This window comes from Poeciliopsis prolifica, unplaced genomic scaffold (genome assembly GCF_027474105.1).
Source record: "Poeciliopsis prolifica strain line A6 unplaced genomic scaffold, Auburn_PproV2 SCAFFOLD014, whole genome shotgun sequence".
In the NCBI taxonomy this organism is placed as follows: Eukaryota; Metazoa; Chordata; class Actinopteri; order Cyprinodontiformes; family Poeciliidae; genus Poeciliopsis; species Poeciliopsis prolifica.
This window is the reverse complement of record NW_026562389.1, coordinates 341741-361500: the sequence shown is the minus strand read 5'-3', so window position 1 is coordinate 361500 and position 19760 is coordinate 341741. Positions and strand designations below refer to the sequence as shown.

At 39.1% G+C, this 19760-nt stretch overlaps 1 protein-coding gene across 1 annotated transcript; it reads right to left on the bottom strand.

The window, feature by feature from the left end:
• Positions 1-3548: 3548 nt before the first annotated feature.
• rasef (RAS and EF-hand domain containing) lies at positions 3549-19049 on the bottom strand. The gene is made up of 18 exons (XM_055039947.1): positions 18522-19049; positions 17415-17744; positions 13290-13436; positions 13115-13205; positions 11365-11460; positions 10266-10343; positions 10052-10167; positions 8457-8525; positions 8303-8369; positions 8051-8139; positions 7152-7419; positions 6805-6945; positions 6010-6160; positions 5834-5915; positions 5572-5686; positions 5080-5187; positions 4544-4620; positions 3549-4386 (listed from the first exon to the last, which is right to left on the bottom strand). Exons 1-18 carry the CDS (start codon positions 18833-18835, stop codon positions 4287-4289), a joined length of 2439 nt encoding a protein of 812 aa, XP_054895922.1. The 5' UTR covers positions 18836-19049; the 3' UTR covers positions 3549-4286.
• Between the last annotated feature and the right edge of the window lie 711 nt (positions 19050-19760).

Sequence of the window (19760 nt, the reverse complement as noted above, 5' to 3'; positions counted from 1 at the left end):
CAGTGTGGCTCACAAAACAAGACAAAAAAAATTCTCCATGCACAATCCTACTAAATACTATACTATAGCAGACTGCTGCCCTCTTGCCTGCAGAAGTGGCATAGCACAGTAGGAGGTTAAATACCAACTGGATTCACATGCTCTCACTAAGACTTTTCACTAAGAAACAGCTTGTTTCTGATCATATATTAAAGTTTTATAAGAAAATGTCCATTAATATTAAACTATTTTATTTATTGTTACAGATCTCTAATGAATTGTTCCTGTGGAAATTGTAAAAATAACACACATTGCTACTACCACAGCATCAACCACACTGGTGGACGTATTTAGAGAGTTTAATGAAACTCCAACATCTCTATTGTGAAGCACATAGAGATGTCACATGACACACATGTGCCAATATGTGTCATGAAAGTGGCGCGTGTCGACGGACAGTATGCTGTCCCAGATGTCATCAGGGCTGGACCTGTTGTCTGACCCTTAACCTTTCCAGATGGTGACAGCACTTCTCCCCTCATGCACTGGGAGAGCGCCCGCCCGCTCTTACGTCTATGCTCAAACCTCCTGTCTGTGTTTTCTGATGCGGTCCAAACTTGGGAGGAAAAAGATTTGAATGAATGAAATCTCTCTTCACACTCTAATGTAAAAAAGAGAAATATTTTCCCAATATTTTTTCCAATTGGGTCCTGAAACATCAAAAAAGCAAAGCAAAAAGCTCAACATTGTTAACTAGTCAGGATTGTCAATCGACACACCAGTGGATCCAGACTTCATAGTCCTGTGTTTCTGCAGGTCATATTTTACCAGGCTCATCTGTAAAACTACTCCAAGCTGATAAAATGTGGTTATACAACTTGACATTAAGATAATTAATCATTTCAACCTCTTGAACAGAATGTGATCACTGGACATTAGCTCATATTCTGTACTGATAGACATAACAAAAAAACGTTCAGAGACATTTCAGAAGGCTGGTGGACTTTTGTGGTACAAAAGTTCATTTTCATTCATTTAAGTTCCAGACTTTTAAAAGTTGCCAGCTTTCTTGGTCTAAAATTATTTTTTATTGCTTCGATTACAAAGATGAACAGTTTATTAGCACAAAGGGTTTGTTTTTTTTCCCCACCAAAGCAACTATTTACTAGAGTGATAATGAATGACAAAATGTTAATAAATGCAATCATGAGGATGATGTGTTTCTTGTGCATGATGTCAGATATTGAAAGAAAAGCCAGAGGTTTTCTGAAAGCCAGGCTTATATGATGGAAAAGTGCAATCGCTGCTGGTTTAGATCTGTTCCATAGAACTGTATGCAATTAAATGCACATAAATAAAGTAAATAAAAGTATAGCCAGTTGTCTTCCAAACATTTTGATTCTTTATTTTGTACCTCATACATTTATTTGTCTTGAATAAATCAAACAGAATACACACAGGATTCCCCAGAAGGAGTCACTGATTTGAGAGCAGATGCACATCAGGAAAGAGAACCTGCTCTCCTCTTCACTAATATATTCATTACTGTCATTAACCTTTTTGGCTGCACAGTTCCCCTTATCTAATTATCCCCTTATTACCGCTGAACACACACACACACACACACACACATGCACACACACAGAAAAATCATTATCTGCTGCTTACCCCCCACACACACACACACAAGCACACACCCGCCCCATCTCCACTTCTGTTATCCCACATGTTGTTTGACAAATGAGCGGTCTCGCCTCATCAAGCACCTGACAATGTAAACAGATGGGAGGTGCAGACAGGGATCTGTGCCAACTCGAACACACAAAGTGCAGAATCCCCAACATATGTTGTAGTTTTTCAAGCAACTGTGCTTAGAGCGACCTCCAGATTCATTGCTAACAGGAGGGTGTCTCAAAGTGTTTCCTGAGAGCAAACTCTCTGATTTAATGTCTCCTTATGTCAGAAAATAAAAACACTTCCAAAGCTTCAATAAATTACATGTAAACACTTAGAAATCACTGCGGTCTTTACGCCAAGTTTTAAAATAAATTTTTCACTGTCTGAAAGTTTATTTCAACAATATATTCAGTAGCAATATTCCAAGTTCACACAGAGAACAAATAATGATTCAAATTAATTTCATTTCAAATAAAATAAGAGGTTCTTCTCGGAGTTGTTGATTTCTGTGAGAAAGAAAGATCTCCTGGTGTGGTCAGTATTACAACGGTTCTGAAGAGGCCGCTGACTGAAGACGCTCTGTTGTGTCTGATCGGAAGGATGCTCAGGGTTGTCCATAATATTCTTTGTTTAATGAAAAATCCCTCTTTGTACAATATTCTCCAGTACAGAGGTCCCAGAGTAATCCCCAGAACAGAATCAACCTTCTTTATCGGCTTGTTTGGTTTTTTAAGACCCTAATTCTGACGTTGCTAAACCCCCAAACATATTGGCGAAAAAGATTACACTCTCCACGTCTCGATGTAAAAACTGAAGGATCTTCTTTCAGCTGAAGGATCTTCAGCCTCACTATTGAGTCTCCTGTCCAGTTTGTTGTCAACTGTGAAAGTTACTGTTAGCCTATTTCTACATCCTGTCAAAGGAGAAAGGGAGTAGATTTTGCTCTATATGTAAATCTACTGTTTTTATGAACTAAATATATAATAAAGCAAACCAAAACTATTCATTCATGGGGGTTAAAGACCACAACAACTCATGAATAGCTAAAATATTTTGAGATCCCATTGAAAATGCTTCTCTAACTGCCTGTTTATACCTTGATAAACGCACAGAGAACCGTGTTGGCTGTACAGCAGCAGCAACATCTACAGTCTTCCTTACTTAAGTTCTTAGAGGTACAGCCAATCAGAGCCTGGGAAAATAAATGACACTTCGAGATTGGCTGATTTGCAAATCCTAACATTGTGTCAAGTAGCATTGCTCCCAGGAGTTTCAGTTTTCCAGCTGTACTTGTTTGTTGTTAAATGATTTAAATATGCTACATTTGAAGTTAAGTTCCATTGTAAAATCCATGAATAGGTGAATTTGGAAATACTGATCAGTGAAAAGGTGTGGATACACTTTATATATTTTTATTTGAACCTTTTGAGTGTTTTTCTGTTTGTGACAGATCAGTTCTGTTACTGTTATTGCTCCGTTTTATGTACTTTCAGCCATTTAATCTACTAATTAGATTCAATTGTCTCAGCCTTCTGCTTTCAACTTATCACACATATTTTGTCACCTATATAGTCACTCTGGCTTATTTTATTTATCTTGATCTAGCTTTTAATTTTTTTTAGTCTCCAGTTGTGTCAGCCATAATTTTTCAATTTTTTTTGTGAACTGGGCTTGGATTTCTTTTTTCTAACTCTTTCAGCCGAATTTCTCTTTGCTGGTCACTATTTAGACCCTCCAGTCCAGGCAACACTGACAGTTTAGTGTTTCTGTTTAATTTATAATTTAAATGTTAAGTGAATGTAAAACTGGAACAGCTTTCACAAAAATGTCCCCCATCTTGAGACTATTTGTGTTTTAGATATTTCACACTCACAGGCTTTTTATTCAAAATCACACCTTTGTTGCCCTTTTGCCACAGAAAACAGAAAGCACGCAATAATTGCTTTATTGAATTAAAATTGTGCATTGCTAAATAACAGTCTACACACTGTTCTACTCTCGTTTATTTATTTATAATTTAGAGAACATCTTGAACTTAATAGCATTTGCGGAGCTGAAATAAACAAGTAGAAACTTTATAACAACAAAAGTGTAACACTGCTTGGTATTTTTTAAAAGTGGGTCAGGACATTGCACCTGGAACCATCATGGACATTTACTGCTTAAATCTGCCTCAATTCTCATCTCTGTTTTCATCATCAATACTCTTTGTATCTTTTCCCAACAGTAAAAAAAATGCGACACATAAACCTCTTCCATTATTTTCACATCATTTCATTATATTCACTTTCCCTTTCTTTACTTTCCAACCTCCTCCTCATTTTCCCAGTTTTAGTATCATGATTCAGTTTTTCTCTAAGAAACATGTTTGAATGGCAAACAATTCATAAATACATCCTGTGAAGTACGTATGACAGCACAAAAACCAATGAAATTATCTTTCACAGAGAAAAAGTTGGCAATAACTCAAACTTCTTGATGTACAGTGGCTGAATCTTATCTCGCTTCTTTTTGCCACTTTGTTCATAAATAAAACAGTTCTGGTTGTTGATTATTTCTGTATGTATTGCCGTTTTGTTAGATGTCTGCTCCTTGCATTCTTCACGTTAAGGCAGATCAGGTGAATTTGATCAGGCGCAGCAGGAGAGCTTCGGTTTACTCTTGGGAGCATTTAAACTGGTCAGCGACTGATAGCGTTTCTCCTCAAAGGTGGCCTGCTTGATTACCAACCTGCCAGAGACAAAATAATAATAATAATAATACATAAAAGAGCATCTAATGACATTGATCAGTCATGCAATTAACAGCAATCTTCGAGACAAAAATAAGTTATGAAGGACGTAAATTATTTAAACTAAACCTGGATTAGAAACAGGCAGCGCCTCACCTGGCCAGGTGCAGCACAGCCTCCAGGATGTTGGAGCCGTCTTTGGCACTGGTTTCACAGAACAGAGTGTTGTACGTCTGGTGGATGGAGGCAGAAATACATTATTATAATTTATTGTTTGTATTTACCTTTGGTCTGAACACTAAATAGAAAGAAGATTTGAGTATAGATCAAAAAAGATTTTATTAATTAGATAACTCATCATTCCTGACCTAACAGAAAAGTTCCTGCATCAACTTTCTGCACATTTCCACTGGTATTTTGATGATTTGTCTCAGGTAAAAGGCTCCATGTTTTTCAGGTTGGAAGACCCCTTTGCCATCACCCTAAGCTTTAGATTCTCTAAAACGTTTAAGTCAGGATTCTGGCTGAACCTTTCCGAAATGTTAAGATTAAATAGTTTTGGGCTTAACTGTAATAAATGCATATTGTGATAAATACAAATGTATCAACAGGCAAATAAATGAATGGATCAAAAAATGAAGTAAAAACTAGTTTATTGAGATTAGTAATAAAATTATTTAGTTTGTGTCTACCATTGCAAGCTTTTGTCCATAGCTGGTAGGAACAGATTTATCTCCCTCTTGTCGAAGATCGCACTTGTTACCCACAAGCATGATGGGAATGTCATCATGGGACATATCCTGGGAAAGAAATAACAATTAGAGCTCTGATGATGTCATGGTGCAGATCGTGAAAATTCAGAAAAGGTGTAGCCTTGTTAACATTTCAACATGGTGCAGCAGTGAATGGACATATTTCTATTTTCTTTTCACCGACATCACACCACTATGAAAGACCAGCATGCAAAACTCAAAGTTCACAGGACAGCAAAACACACAAATACCTGCTGTCCATCAAAAACTTACATATCGGCTGCAAATAGGAAGAGAGAAACATGTAGGACCACTTAGTTTTACATTTAAATGAATTTATTGCACGCGTTAGTTGAAGGATTGAACAAGTTTTATGACCTGGCTCAATGTGAAACTGTCTGGAAATAGCAGGGAAGCACCCCAGTGCGTTACCTCAATCATGTCCACCCACTCTCTAACATTCAGGAAGGTTTTCTCACAGTTGACATCGTACAACAGCAACACACCATCTGCACGCCTGAAGTAGGACTTGGCAATACTGCGAAACCTGTGAGGACAACAGAAGAAGAGATGAAGTTCACAAAAACATAAGAAAACAAAAGTTGTCAAGGACACTATTACACTCTTATGGAGTAGAACAATTCCCTTTATTGTGCATGCACAATAAATATTACTTTTTGTTTTCCTCACTCACCTCTCCTGCCCTGCAGTGTCCCATAATTGTAACAAAACTGGCTCTCCATCCACAATGAGTGTCTTCATCTGAAAGTCCACGCCTGAGAAAACAAAAGCTGACTTAAAATCAAGATGTCCTGGTTCTGATACAATATTTATCAGCAGCCAGCACAGGTTTTAGTTTCTCCATCTCACCCAGAGTAGTGCTGGAGTTCAGTTTAAATTCGTTCTTGCAGAAGCGAAGCAGGAAGCTGGATTTTCCCACAGCCACGTCTCCGGCTAAGACAATCCTGTAGGCCTTCTCTGACGTCATGTAGCCGAGGTCAGCGTTTTCTTTGTCGTCATTCTGCAAAGGAGATAAAGGAGTAAACGTCAGAGTAACTATCAGAGGGTCAATCAGCTCTGATTATCCATCCAACTGCCCACTGTCCTTTACTCCTCTACTGATAGAGAAACATATGCAGAAGTGTCATTGTCTGAACAATGACGCTTCCTGCTTTTTTAAAGGATTTTTTGGCTCTAAATTTCTTTCTTTCTTTGATAGAGAGGAGGAAAGCAGGTGAGAGGGCAAAGACGTTCGGCAGAGGAAAACAGGCCAGGACTCGAACTTGTCACTGCTGTGTACATGGGTCGCCGATGCACCTTCCCTGCTCTTTCTGAGGGATTTCAAGGCTTTCCCATGAAAGAAAGGGACGTATATGTTGAAGTATATGTTGTCCCTCCAGCAGGTTCTATATCTGCCCTTCCAGAACGACGTCCTGTTCAGATGCTCACTGCCTGTCAGAGGAGCAGCAGCTCCACTCTGAGCCTGACAAGTATTTCTGTCAACATACAGATTGACAATTGAGTGACAAAAACTCTAAAAAACACTTTAATCTGAAACTTACAAATGTTTACAAAGTTATAATGTGTTATAAAGTATTGCTACATTTCTCATATGTTCCATGGATAGGTTACTTGAAATCCAAAGCTTTTGTGTCGCTCTCGCACCTGAACGCTGATGGCGCTGATAGTTTTCTTTGGAGTCGGGACGGGAGGCGTAGAGGCACCAAGCGAGTCGGTGGGCTTCCAATCCAAAACTGAGCTGCAGTCCGACCCGATCGCCGACTCTCCGTCCTGAGGCTCTGCTGGCTGTGAGAGAAACACACATACCGAGCAATTTAACAGTAACATTGAAATCTGTAGCCGTTGAATAAAAGTCTGGCATTTAATTTAGGTTTTTGGGAATATCAAAAAGTAGTGTGTGCTTTCCTGAACATATATTCCTCTAGTTCTTGACTTTAATGTTAAGCAGTTTGTATAGAACCATGTATAAGCGTTAACCTCTATTATCTGACCTCTGTGTCAGAGTTTTCACCCAGTATGCTGTCCTTCCTTCCTTCCTCTTCACCGTCTGGACCCTGGACCTCCGGCTCCCAGTCGTAGCCGCCATGCGAGCCTCTAAGCGTGGACATGCCGCTGTCCACGTAGATCTCAGCCAGGCTGTCCTCCTCGCACTCGCTGCTGTGTCTTCGCCTCAGCCCAGGGTCACAGATGGCCAGGGCCAGAGTGTCGCAGCTTGGCCGACGTGGGTACAGAGGGAAATCATCCAAACGCTGGCCGAGCCTGAGAAAACATTTAGTCAAATGTACTCATTTGTTTTGCTGACAGTAGATAAGTTGGGATTACATGTGGAGTTCCTCTGGGGTCCATCCTGGACCCACTCCTGTTGTCAATCTGAAGGTTACTTTGTTTGACATTATCCTTATTTTATTTTGCTGCTATAATCACAACATGCATATGTTATAGCAATGACCTGCCTCTGTAAATAAATTAGAAACTTCCTTCCTAATCTTCATTCATTTGTATAATAAATATTATTTTACTGTCCGTATTAACACCAATGTTTAGCAGCGCCACAGCCTATAGGCTACGTCACTCATTCTAATGTCCATCTCTGCTTTACAGAAACAAAAAAGCACAATTTTATTCAGTGTGATTAGACAGCTGAAGTGGACAGCCATATTTCCTTCACTCACATTCACAGAACATGCAAATAAATCCTTTAAAAAATGTATGTTGCCACCTGTTAGGATGGAGGAGAAAACCTTCCTTGAGCTTACATAGTACTTTAAATAAAACTGCCTACAGTAACATATCTAAGCTCACACTTTAATTTTCGCTCTGCAGCGAATCTACAGGTTACAATAACAGCATGTCGATCAGTCTGCATATACCGCTGTGTGTTTTACTTTACCTGTCTAATAATGCATGTGGTGATGGGTAGCAGATGCTTTTACTCCTGTTTCTGTTCTTGATGTCTCCTGGGGATCCACCGTTACCAGACTGTAGCACAAAAACAACACAATTCAATGGAAGATCCATTTAAAAAGCAAGTTTTGCTTTAAATTTGAAATAAAGTTAAATTTAATGGCATGTTGTTGCCTAAAAATGGTCAGAATCACATCACATTCACAGGGGAAAAGGGAGGTATTTTCAGCGTCTTTACCCTTGTGATTTTCTCCAGAGTCGACCTCAGACTGTCGTTAGTGTCATGGAGCTTCCTGTTGGCTGTCCTGTCCATTCAGAGAAAAAGAAAAGAAAAATTCAAGAATGCATGTTTTATGTTCCTGTCTTTATGCTACTTTTAATGTCAGACTCACTGCAGAATCTCAATCTGGCTCTCCAGGATGTCTCGCTCATCGGCAAAGTGTTTCATGAGCTCCTCATCTCTGCAGCAAAATACGAGACACAAACAAGGCCTAAAAATCCCTCTGTCTCTCCATACCATGCCAAATATCAAACTTTAAAAAGAATTTGTGCAACATATGTCATGAAGTTTAGATGTTTATCCACAGCAGTGAAATCGCCAAGCTGCAATAAAAAGTTTGACACAACTTCTGAGTAACAGGCATAAGGTAAAGAAGCGACTGTGTGAGGATGATGAGCAGATCCATGAGGGCCAAGTGTTTGTCTCCCAGTGACTTGGTTTCATCTGTTGCCAGGCAATCCTTCTGAGAAAGTTATTGTGTGTGCAGAGTCACTCCAGGATATCCTGTTTCGCCTCTGACAAAACAAAACCACCTGAGGCCAAACCAGCGTCACTCTGCAGGTCGAGTTGGGCCCTCGGCTCCCAGACTCTGTGCTTCAGTTCACACGGGGCCGTTTGAGTGCAGAAACTCCAGGCCATTTATGGGTTTTACGGACCATAAAAGAATCAGGACGCCCCAGGAAATAAGTCAGTTTTTTTTTTTTCTAAGAAACATTCACATGTTGTTGTCTGAACTAATTTTTAATTTCTGAAAGATAGAAAGTAATCTCATAGAATGTAAATGCAGATATTCTTGTTTAGTGCAATAAACGATATGTCAACAAAAAACTGCAGTTTGTAGTAAAAAAGTTAGAATACTACACTCGTCAATGACTAGTGTTATCCCTTCAAATGCAGCATCAGGTTGTATTGGAAGCCCAATTGATGTGATTAAGGCTCCTCCATGAATATGTTCTCCTTTCCCTTCATTTTCAGGACTGGGTTGATCGATTCTTCCCAGTTCACCCTATCTGAACATTTACTGAGGGCTGAATGAGAGATTTTTGAACTTGCAACACCGGTGCAAGAAGCAGAAGACGAACACAGATTTAAAAGTGAGTAATAAAATCTGATGGTAATAAAGTTAAAACCTTAAAGCAGTTGTGTTGTTACGCTTTTATCACTTGAATAGATATTACTGAATTTAACAGTTTAGCAAAGGACAAATGATTCAAGGCTTGACAGAAAAAAATCTGCAGGTTTTCTAGCTCCATTTTTACCAGCCAGTTTCCTGGCTGCTCACTTTTAGTCTTTGCTGTTGGTTCCAAAGGAGGGTGCAGCCCATGAATTTGGACACTGTAATTTCTGTACAGTGAAAAAAACTAATTTAAAACTCTTTTGAGACCTCTTCATAAAAGAATAATGAACACAATCTTCTTTCTGATGGGTTGCCAAGGCTCTTTGTACACTGCCATGGTTTTCACTCTCATTTCAACAAGAGTGAAGTGAGAGATACTTAGGAAAGTAAGTGACATTTTATTTCATGGAAAATGTCAAAAATTCCTCATGACTGTTGTCTTGCTTTGGTTATAGAACAAGGAACAGAGGATTCCTGCTCTGGATGCTATTTCTATATTTCGATGTAATAACAGCACTGAACTAAAAAAAAACAACTAAAATAAGCACCACATAGAAGAATAAAAATATGTCAAATGATGTTTCTTTTACCGTTCTGAGTTCATGCTTTGATCACTTAACTCTGTCTTTAACCCATCCATCTCACTCTGCATACAGGCAACTTTGGTCTGAGACTTCAGAAGCTCTTGTTTTAATTTTTGGTTTTCCTGAAGAAAAAAAATTATAATAAATTGGCAGAAGATCAGAAAAAAAAGAGCAAAACAAACCTTGCGTCATGAATGAACCAAAGTGAATTTGGTCTCACCAGTGTTAACTCATTGATCTTCTTCTTTAAAGCTGGGCTCTCGTCTTTCACTGTGATGTTCTTGTACTTCTGCTCTATCTGTCAAAGGTCAAAGATGTGGGATTACTTGTCCTTGCAGTTTGTATATTTTACTAAAAGCAACAGTAAGATTCCAGCTTGGTCTTAGTTTGGCTCTTTTCAATGTTGAAAACGAACATGTTTACTCATTTTCTTGGGACGACAGACAGTGTGACTGTGGTGGAACAAATTTTGAAGAGGCAGTTTTTGTTTTTAATCTTATTTGGTCAAACTTTGACCCAGTTTCCATATGAAGCATCTCGTTGTTCACACTTTATGGCAGAAACTTGCTCAAATACGCCGATTGAAGAGACCTTTAACATTTTGCATCAAGTTTAGTTTTTTTGAGTGTATTTATAATATGAATATTTTTGCGTAAATCCCCTCTAACTTTTAGTGAATGCCCCTTTTCCACCACTTGCTGCTCTGGTTTAATTCTGGTTAGACGTTTTCGCATCCTACTTTGCAGAATTTGTTGGTTTCCTGACACAGATCTAGTAAACAAGTGTGGCCCATATATTTCCAAGCAGCCCAAGAACCCCACAGCATTGTGCTGCCACCACCATGCTTGACTGATGATTAAGTGTTCTCAGGTTTTAAAGCCAAATTTTTGAGTTGTGTGATTTTGAACTTTTTCTTTGAAGGAATTTGTTTCATCCCACAAATGTACATTTTAGATGATTTTTTTTTTTATTCATGATGGTGGAGTTGAACTGGCCTGACTGTGAAAGTGACACTGGTATTCCAGCATACTTCAGTCTGCTGGCAGCTGCTTATGGGAAAGATCAGAGTCGGAGTCAGGAAACCGCCTGATTTAAATGAATTCATTTAGCAAAGAAGAGCAGTCAAATATTCAGTCGGGATTATGTCACACCAACTTCTTGTTGATTACAACAAAGAATGGATCAAAACAAGATTGATGATGTAAGTAACTTTTGTCAATCTCTGCTGTGTTCCAGTGTTTTTCCTGATTGGCGTAGTTGTTTCAGAAACATGTGACTTGCACTGCTGATGTGTTAAGTAAGACAGAATCAAAAAATACCATCTGCATCCTCTGGATTTTACACTGGAGCTCACAAACTTCAGTGTCGTAACTCCTCCGCAGCTCATTGAGTGCAGCCTCTGTTCGCTTCTTTTCCTACAGAAAACACACACGCATAAGATCCAAAATTACATTCACCTTCAAAATCTGTTTTCTCTCTTTAAATATGAACCTTAAGCTATCACTGCACCACCGATATAAAGTGACAGGAAGTTCAAAGAGTGCTCAGATGCAGACCGTTTGCACATTTATCGCACTGTGGGAGAACACAGGTGAGCGCCTTTTGATTTTATGGGTTATTTTAGGACAAAACAAACAGCAGCTCCTTCGCTAGAGAACACTTACATAACACACCGGAACAGAGATAAGACAGCCACCAAGGCTCCCATTAACATCAGGGTCTCAAAATTAAATTAGGGTGACTAAATATAGTTTTCTGAGAACTGATTTGAATACTATTTGCACTTGAAACAGCAGAGAATTAAACTGTAGTTGTTTGCTGGTGCAGCTTCTCAACCAACACTGATCAACTTTCAGTAAGCGGGATTTTTGAAAGAAAATGCTCTTTCTTTATTTATTGAAAATGGATTCCAGTCAATGTAAATTTTAAAATAAAATGTATATTGTATTTAATAATTGCTCTTATTGTGGCCTTACATGACTTTCTTCAGATACATGATGCAGAAAACACTGATGAAACACAGCGGACGAAATTTCTAAAAGCATAGAATTACACTTGCTGTTTAACGGGAAACTTTAAACATAAACTAGCAGGATCAGTTTCAGTGTTCTCATTTATTCAACAAGCTATTTCTAAAGCCTGTGACTTGCACTGGATTTTATTTGGTAGCCTCAGAGTGAGAAGCTGGATGCAAATGAACGTCTGCCTTTGCATCGTTTTGTTTGTTCATAGAATTTAAAATCACATAATGTTTTTGCTCTACAATTCTACATTCATTTTATTTGCTAAAATCCAAATAGAGATGAAAGTTGATGGTTGTAACTTCACAAAATTCAAGGATGTGAATTCACTTTTTCAACATAGCAAAGACAAAAGAATTTCATCTAGTGCAGATGAAATGTCAAAATCAAAGGAAAACCATAAAATGGGACTTAAAAGATGATTAGAAGATACTGTGAAGTGAAAGTTAGTCATTATTTTCTGAAGTTTTCCTGTTTTCAGAATGTCCTTCCTTTTTGCTGCACTTTTTACTTTAGCTACAGAAAAATTGTATATAATAAATTGCATGTGACACTGAAATCTCAGACTCACACCTGAGGTCGCATTGCCTTTCACTCATCCAGATTTGAAGTGCTGGCTGTTATCTGGCACCATACTGACGGTGGCTCGCCGGCAGGCGACACACACATTGTCGCTTTATCCTCACGCCGCAACTCTTATCGCCCCAAATATGTGCAGCCTTATCATTTTATACTGGAGGATAAACCATGCCCCAGCACCTCCATCTGCCTTCCAACTGGTTTTACATCCACAGAGTTGTGAAATCCGCCTGATCAGCAGGCGTGTCGGAGTTTGGATCGGTAATCTGATATACAGCTGTGTGTGTTTGTTTGACATGAGGGAAGAGCTGAACAAACGCAGCCTGCTTATCACGTTGCTTACTCAAACTCCAGAGAAAGGAGCAGAAACGGCTCGCAGCAACTATTGTGGCATGTCAAAACATGGTAATCTTCTGAATTCTTTTGAAAGTTGCAGGTTTTCCATGCGTCAGTTCAGACCATGCCCCACCTGCTCACGAGTTTTTCTCTCCGTAGCCTGAATTCGCTGGTCCATCTCCTCCTCCATCTCACTGAGCTGCATCGACGCTTGGTCCTGTGCTCTGGAAAAGAATCGGCTCGCTGTAATTCACCGGCGTATTCTGTGATCCATCACAGGACCATTTAGGTATGCTTGTTTTGCTCACCTCTTGATGGCGAGAGCCAGGTTCTCCATCTCTGAGTTCTGCTGCTTGATCTCCTTGGTGAAGTTAACGATGACTTTCTCAAATTGAGGAATCAGTCTGGGCTCAGTCAGGCTGATGTTCTGGTACAACGTTGCTGCCTGTTCATGCCTGAAAAACAAACCAAAAAAAAAATCAGGTTACCAAACACTTTTTTTTTGGTTTGGTTGGTTGGCTCTAAGAGGGTGACACAGACAGATCAAATATGCAGCTAATTTGGAGTAAAACATCTTAAACTTTAAATCATTTCTCCACAAAGCTCCATTTGTTGATGGAGCTTTTTGTGGTTGTCGTTTCAAACGTACAAAAATGCTTTTGTCATGCAGAGCATAAAGTATCATAAAGGTTTGTCAATTTTTCGGGACAAAAAATGGCATCTGTTTAGTTGTTTTCACTAGTTTTTACTTTTGTAGTTTTTTTCTGAACTTCGCAGATCGCATAAACCTTAGTGTGGACAGACTGAGTAATTTGAAAGTAAACTCTCCTGGTTTATTTTGAGTAGAAATAACACATTTACTCCTTAAATTCTGAATATTGAGTTTAAATTACAGAGTTAACCTCTTTTCACTGTTAAGTCTGTTTTAGAGAAAACATGGAAAGCCTGCTGTTATTTTATTGAAGCCTTTGCCAAAAACTAACTTTTAATTATAATGATTTACCTCTCACTCAAAACATGATGACATTTTTAGTAAAAACCTTACAATAATATGTCAACTTGAGCTAAAAATCTACCTTATAGCCACAATGTTGATCAAATGTATGTCGCTTTAGAAACATAACAAGATCAATTTTCTCTGACTCAGCAGGAAGGTAAAAGTAGATCCTGTGAATGGTCAGACTGTGTTTGTTCAGTGAAGAGGATGAGAGGCTATAATCCTCTGCAAACAGACAACGTGACATAAAGTAATGATGATAGCCCCTTGTGACACACATCTTTCTGCAGCGTCACTACAGAGTCAATGACAGAATACACACAAGTAAATGAAAAAACCCACAGGATCAGAAGAGCAAAGGTCAAGTGTATACAGATACAAACAGAGGTGGTTGTCAGGATGTCGTTTATAACAGAAAGTTGGAGTTCACCTGAAGTCCAAAATGAAAAGTGAATAAAACCCCACGAGATGAAAATGAAATTTGAACGTTTTCACATTCCCCATGGAAAATAGCATCCCGAGGAGCAGAATATAAATTCACAGCATCTCTCACAGATTTTTTTTGTACTAGAACGCAAGTTGAAGAGTTGTGACAAAATGTGAAAAAGTTTAATAAATGTCTCTGATGAAACTTAAAGTGGTTTATACATAAAAAACGAATGAGTGCAGACAAGGCATTTTTTGTATTTTAATTAAAATAAGTTGGGTTTGAGGAACAGCTACCGAATCTACCCAACTATAAAAAGAATTTCCTAAGATTTTCTGAAACCTAAACATGTGAATCTTATTAACCAGGTGTGTGAAAACACCAAAATCTCCTCAAAAGATCTTCTAGTTACCCCAACTTCAACTAAAATAAAATTTCCTGTTGGCAAATTACAGATTTTTCTTGTTTAACGTTGATTCTCAGAAACAAAACATTCTATCTTTATTTGAAAAACAGATGTGAGGTATGAGCTCATGTGCAAATGATTGTCTCAGCTGACTAATGAACCAGAGATTGTAAGAACTTGAAGATAAATGAGTCCTTTTAGCAGAAACCACGACTGTGACAATTGATGTCCTGATGCCACAGCACTGGAGCGCGAGGATCAGTCTCATGCAAGGCCCGAGGCCACACACACACACACACACACACACCCACACACACACACACACACACACACACACACACACACACACACACACACACACACACACACACACACACACACACACACACACTCACTGAAACGTGGACAAATTCAGCCATTTTGAATCAACTTTCCTCCTTCAGCTTTAAATATGCTATAACCCATCTGACCTTCAAATTAGATTCACAGTGTTAAGTAATGCCCAAAAATGTCTGTTACTAGATTCAGAAAAAATCCATGTAGCCTGGGAAGTCATAACGCTGCCCAAACTGTCACTGGGGGCGGCAGAATCATGTTGGGTTGTTTTTCTTGAGGTGGAACCAGTGCATCTCGTAAGCTATAAAGCACCATAAGAAAAGAGCATAATCTTAGCATAACAATGAAGCAGCAATTCAAAATATCAAAAAGGAAGGTAAGGTTGGGTTCAAATGAGTCTTCCCAGTGGTTTTACCGCAAAGCAGTTCTTGGTCTTGGTCTTTTTTTTTCTGACATGAGCAAATAGAAGACATTTTGACTATCCTTGCTGACAAAAACTGGAAAAGTTTAGTCAGATTTAGTGCCACAGAGTAAGAAGAAATATTTGTTTAGTTTTGCAGCAGTCGAGCTTTAGTTTCAAAAGAGAGAGAAAAAAAACAACACAAAGGTGTTGGGTTGATGACAGTAAGTCCGTACGCCACTTGGAAGACCTGAAACAAGAAAATATTCTCAACAAAACGAGTGAAAATGTGATCACATATGTGCAAATCTTGTTATCGGGATCATTTTGCCTGAGTTGGTTGAAGCTGAGCCAGAAGTTTTCAATAACTCCAAGTCCTGATTACTTGCAGTCAACCTGTCTAGTGAAAATCTACTAAGTTGAATTTTGCTGAAGGTCTGTTTCTAAGAACATTAGAATGTTACATAATATCAAAGAAATGTAATGTTAGAAAGTTTAGTGGAAGAAAAATATATCTTAGAAAAAGAAAGAACAGCACGGACAACCACAATGTTGTGAGGACTGTGACCCAAAGCCCAATCAGAAGACTCACGAGTTCCAAGTGGATTAGGGTCCAAAGTGAAGTTTTCTAATAAAATAAGCTGGGCTTCATCTCCATGCCACTCTGCATTGATGCAGTAACTCAAGTATGATCATCAAGGACTGAAAATAACTATTATACTAGCAAATGTTTCTTCTTCTTCTTCTTCTTCTTCTTCTTCTTCTTCTTCTTCTTCTTCTTATTATTATTATTATTATTATTATTATTATTATTATTCAAATATCATATACTTGCTGTTTAATTTTTTTATTTATTTTTTAACTAAATTGAGTTTACGGTAACGTGTTATCAAAAAGTACATTTTGACTTGAATAGTAATGGACAAAACTTGGTACAAAACAAATTAAACCACAAAATCTGAGGAAGCAGCCATGGACTGATGAATAGCTATTTAAAACATGTTGGACAAAGTGTAAGAAAAAAGGTGCAACTCTTCAGTAAAGCCACTTAAGAGAGAACAGATAGACTGCTGATGAAAAACAAAGTTCCATCTTGTTATGAACTACACAAATAAACTTGATTGATAGACAATTATCAAATATTGATAACCCATAACAAAAAGTGAATGAAGAGGTACTGTAAGAGATTGTTCAGGTCCTGATCCAAACTCACTTTCTGGATCAGGCAGCCTACACTTTTTAAGCAAGACCTTTACCGTCTTATAAGAAATGACTAATAATTGTTTCTCCATGATTTATTAAGTTCTGCTCAACAATTGGTGCTTTAATTTTGTATTCAATATTTGTAGGGGAAATATTTATGGTTTGAACATATTACAAAGCGCAACTAGAATTTATATGATTTTGGGCGTTTTTTTTTAAATCTAAATAGTTGTCTATTTTTACATTGTGGTCCTTCTCAGACAATTTTACTTTTTATAAAAACTTCATTCCATTTATTAGTCCTACTGACTCAGTTAAAGTAAATAACTCTTACAAACTCACTTCCAGAGAAAACAGACACAGCATTTGCTTTTTTCCCCCCACAACATGAACTTGAATGTTTGCGTTCAGTCTTTCGTACTTTTTGTTTTCTTCATAATGTTAAATGTTCGCAGCAAAGATAAAACTGTCGGTGCTTTACGCACACTGCGCTCTCTGTTGAACAGCCTCCTATCTTTCTGGACATTTCCATATTTTAACGCATGCAGCCACCCGGACAGGTGCGCTCTCTCTCTCTCTCTCTCTCTCTCTCTCTCTCTCTCTCTCTCTCTCTCTCTCTCTCTCTCTCTCTCTGTCTGTCTCTCTCTCTTTCTCTCTCTCTCACCTCGGGATGAACTTCGCCTGCTCGCCCAGTCTCTTCTCGAAGGTCTCCCAGGCGATGGACACTTGTCCCCCGTCGGACTCCATGTCCTCTCCGTAGCGGTCGTGGAAGCCGTGGATGAACTCCTGCAGCGTGACGGTTCCGTCCTGGTCCACGTCCAGCCGCTGGAAGATCCTGTCCGCCTCCACCGCCGACACCTGCAGCTCGGCGCAGATCGTGAGGAACTCGTTCCTCTCGATGCGTCCGGAGTTGTCGACGTCGTACGCGCGAAAGAGGGCGCACAGCCGGTCCCTCTCCTCCGCGCTCATACCCTTGACGGAAGACTGCGGCTGGCTGAAGGGGAAGATGAGGAAGCCCAATCTTAAAATGAGGAGCGACCACTGGGAAGGGGAATGCCAAGAAACCCAAAGAAAGTAGCAAGTGTCTGTTCCTCGGGATGACCGCGAAACAAAAGGTTTAGCGTGTAACCCGCAGTTCCGAAACGCTTCCGCCAACCATTTCCAGCCTCTTTTTGCGTCAGTCAAATTTTGGGTGAAAAGTGAGTAAATTCGGAGTAGAGCGATGTAAAATCCATCCTAGCTGTCTCAAATGAAAAGCGCTGTCTGGGACTCAGGTAACGCACCTGCCCTCAGTACCTGTGTCACAGTGTTTGCTCACTCCTCCTTCTGATTCCAACATGAAGGTGTAGACTTTACGCACAAGGAAAGTAGCTGCAATGTAACTGAATGAACTTAGAGGGCCAGTACAATTTATGGAACTCAATTATGGCCACTGTCATTTTATACTTTCTCATATTTCCAGATAGCCAAGCAGAGTGATAGGCTAGAATCTCATATTATCTAAAGGTATAAGTGCTCAAACTAATTATTCAGTGCAAGTAATAATAGTTTAATTTACAAAGTACAGGGTGGTTCATTATTATAAGATAAAATCAATTACTTGCTCATCACATAATTATGGGAAACATTTTTTTTTGAAAGCACAATGACAGGAACGCACAGTGAGGCTTTTTGTTGCTGCTATTTATGTCAAAAACAACTGTTTACTTGTTTTGAACTACATTTGACTGTAAATATAAACACCTTTATACAAACAAATCTGTCAGCTCACCTGATCATGACTTGCTCTTTGTTGATTGAAAATTCTTCCACAGGTAAGTTCATGTCTTCTTCTTCTTCTATTTGTTCCTTGTCATGTTGGTCTGTGAATCCACTGAGGAACTCCTCTAAGGTAACCGTGCCATCACCGTCAGCGTCCAGGCGGCTGAATATGCTCTCTGCTTCTTCAGTAGGAACCTGGAGCTCTTGGCAGATAGCAGAAAATTCATTTTTTTCTATCCGTCCTGAGTTGTCCACGTCGTAGGTGTGGAAAAGCGATCTCAGGCGGCCCTGCTCCTCCTCGGCCACCTTGTTTATTGATGCCATCGTCGTGAAGCTTCAAGTTTAACAGAGACTGAGGAGCCCAGAGTTGATGATAACAAGACCACAGACTGCTGGAGCTTTACTCTCCTGCGGCATTCAACTTGCTTTTCATGTCTGAAGACACTCAGAGATTATGGGGAGAAGAACAGCCCCATTATTAATGAAAGGCTGCAGCTTCATAGCTAATGCTCTGTCATCCTGTTACCTCACTTTTACATCCCCCCTCCTCCTTTATATTCCTCTCTTTTTATTTTTTTCTTCTATTTGTCATGATAAATAATCCTGATAAACCAATGACGGGATTCTTGACGATGGTGTTGCAAATGCTGTTAAAACCATGGCGGCTTTTAAAGACGAATAAAAGCCAAGAAGAGAAAATGAATGAGGAGTTTCATCCAACTGAGGTCCCTTTTTCAAGTTTCTCTGTCGTCACATCTATCTTAAAATTATCATCTTACAATGACGATGATAAAGTATATTTTCAATCTTTCAGTTTTGTTATGTTGAGAGAATTAAAGGTTTTTCATCAAAGATCTAGTTAGAGAGAAGCCAGTAAAGCTGTGTCAAGGTGTGATGTAATAATCCATCCAGCCGTTCAAGTCACGGTGTAACTACTGTGGGAGGAAGCTGGAGTAACCGGAGAGAACGGACCAATGCACAGGGAAAACATGCAAACACCAAGCAGAAAAACATCAGGCTGGGATTTGAATCCCAGGAACTTCGAGCTACAAGGCAACAGAGACACCAGCTGCTCCGTCATGCTGCCCTGATGTCATCATACCTCTGAAGCAAGGCTGCAGAAACTCACAAAAGAATCAATCACATATAGGTGACAACGATAGAGTTTATCAAACTTTAGATAAAAGCCCCCCTCGTTTTAATCTTTATGGTTTTGTGGGCTTTTTTCCTCCTAACGGGTATTAGGAGG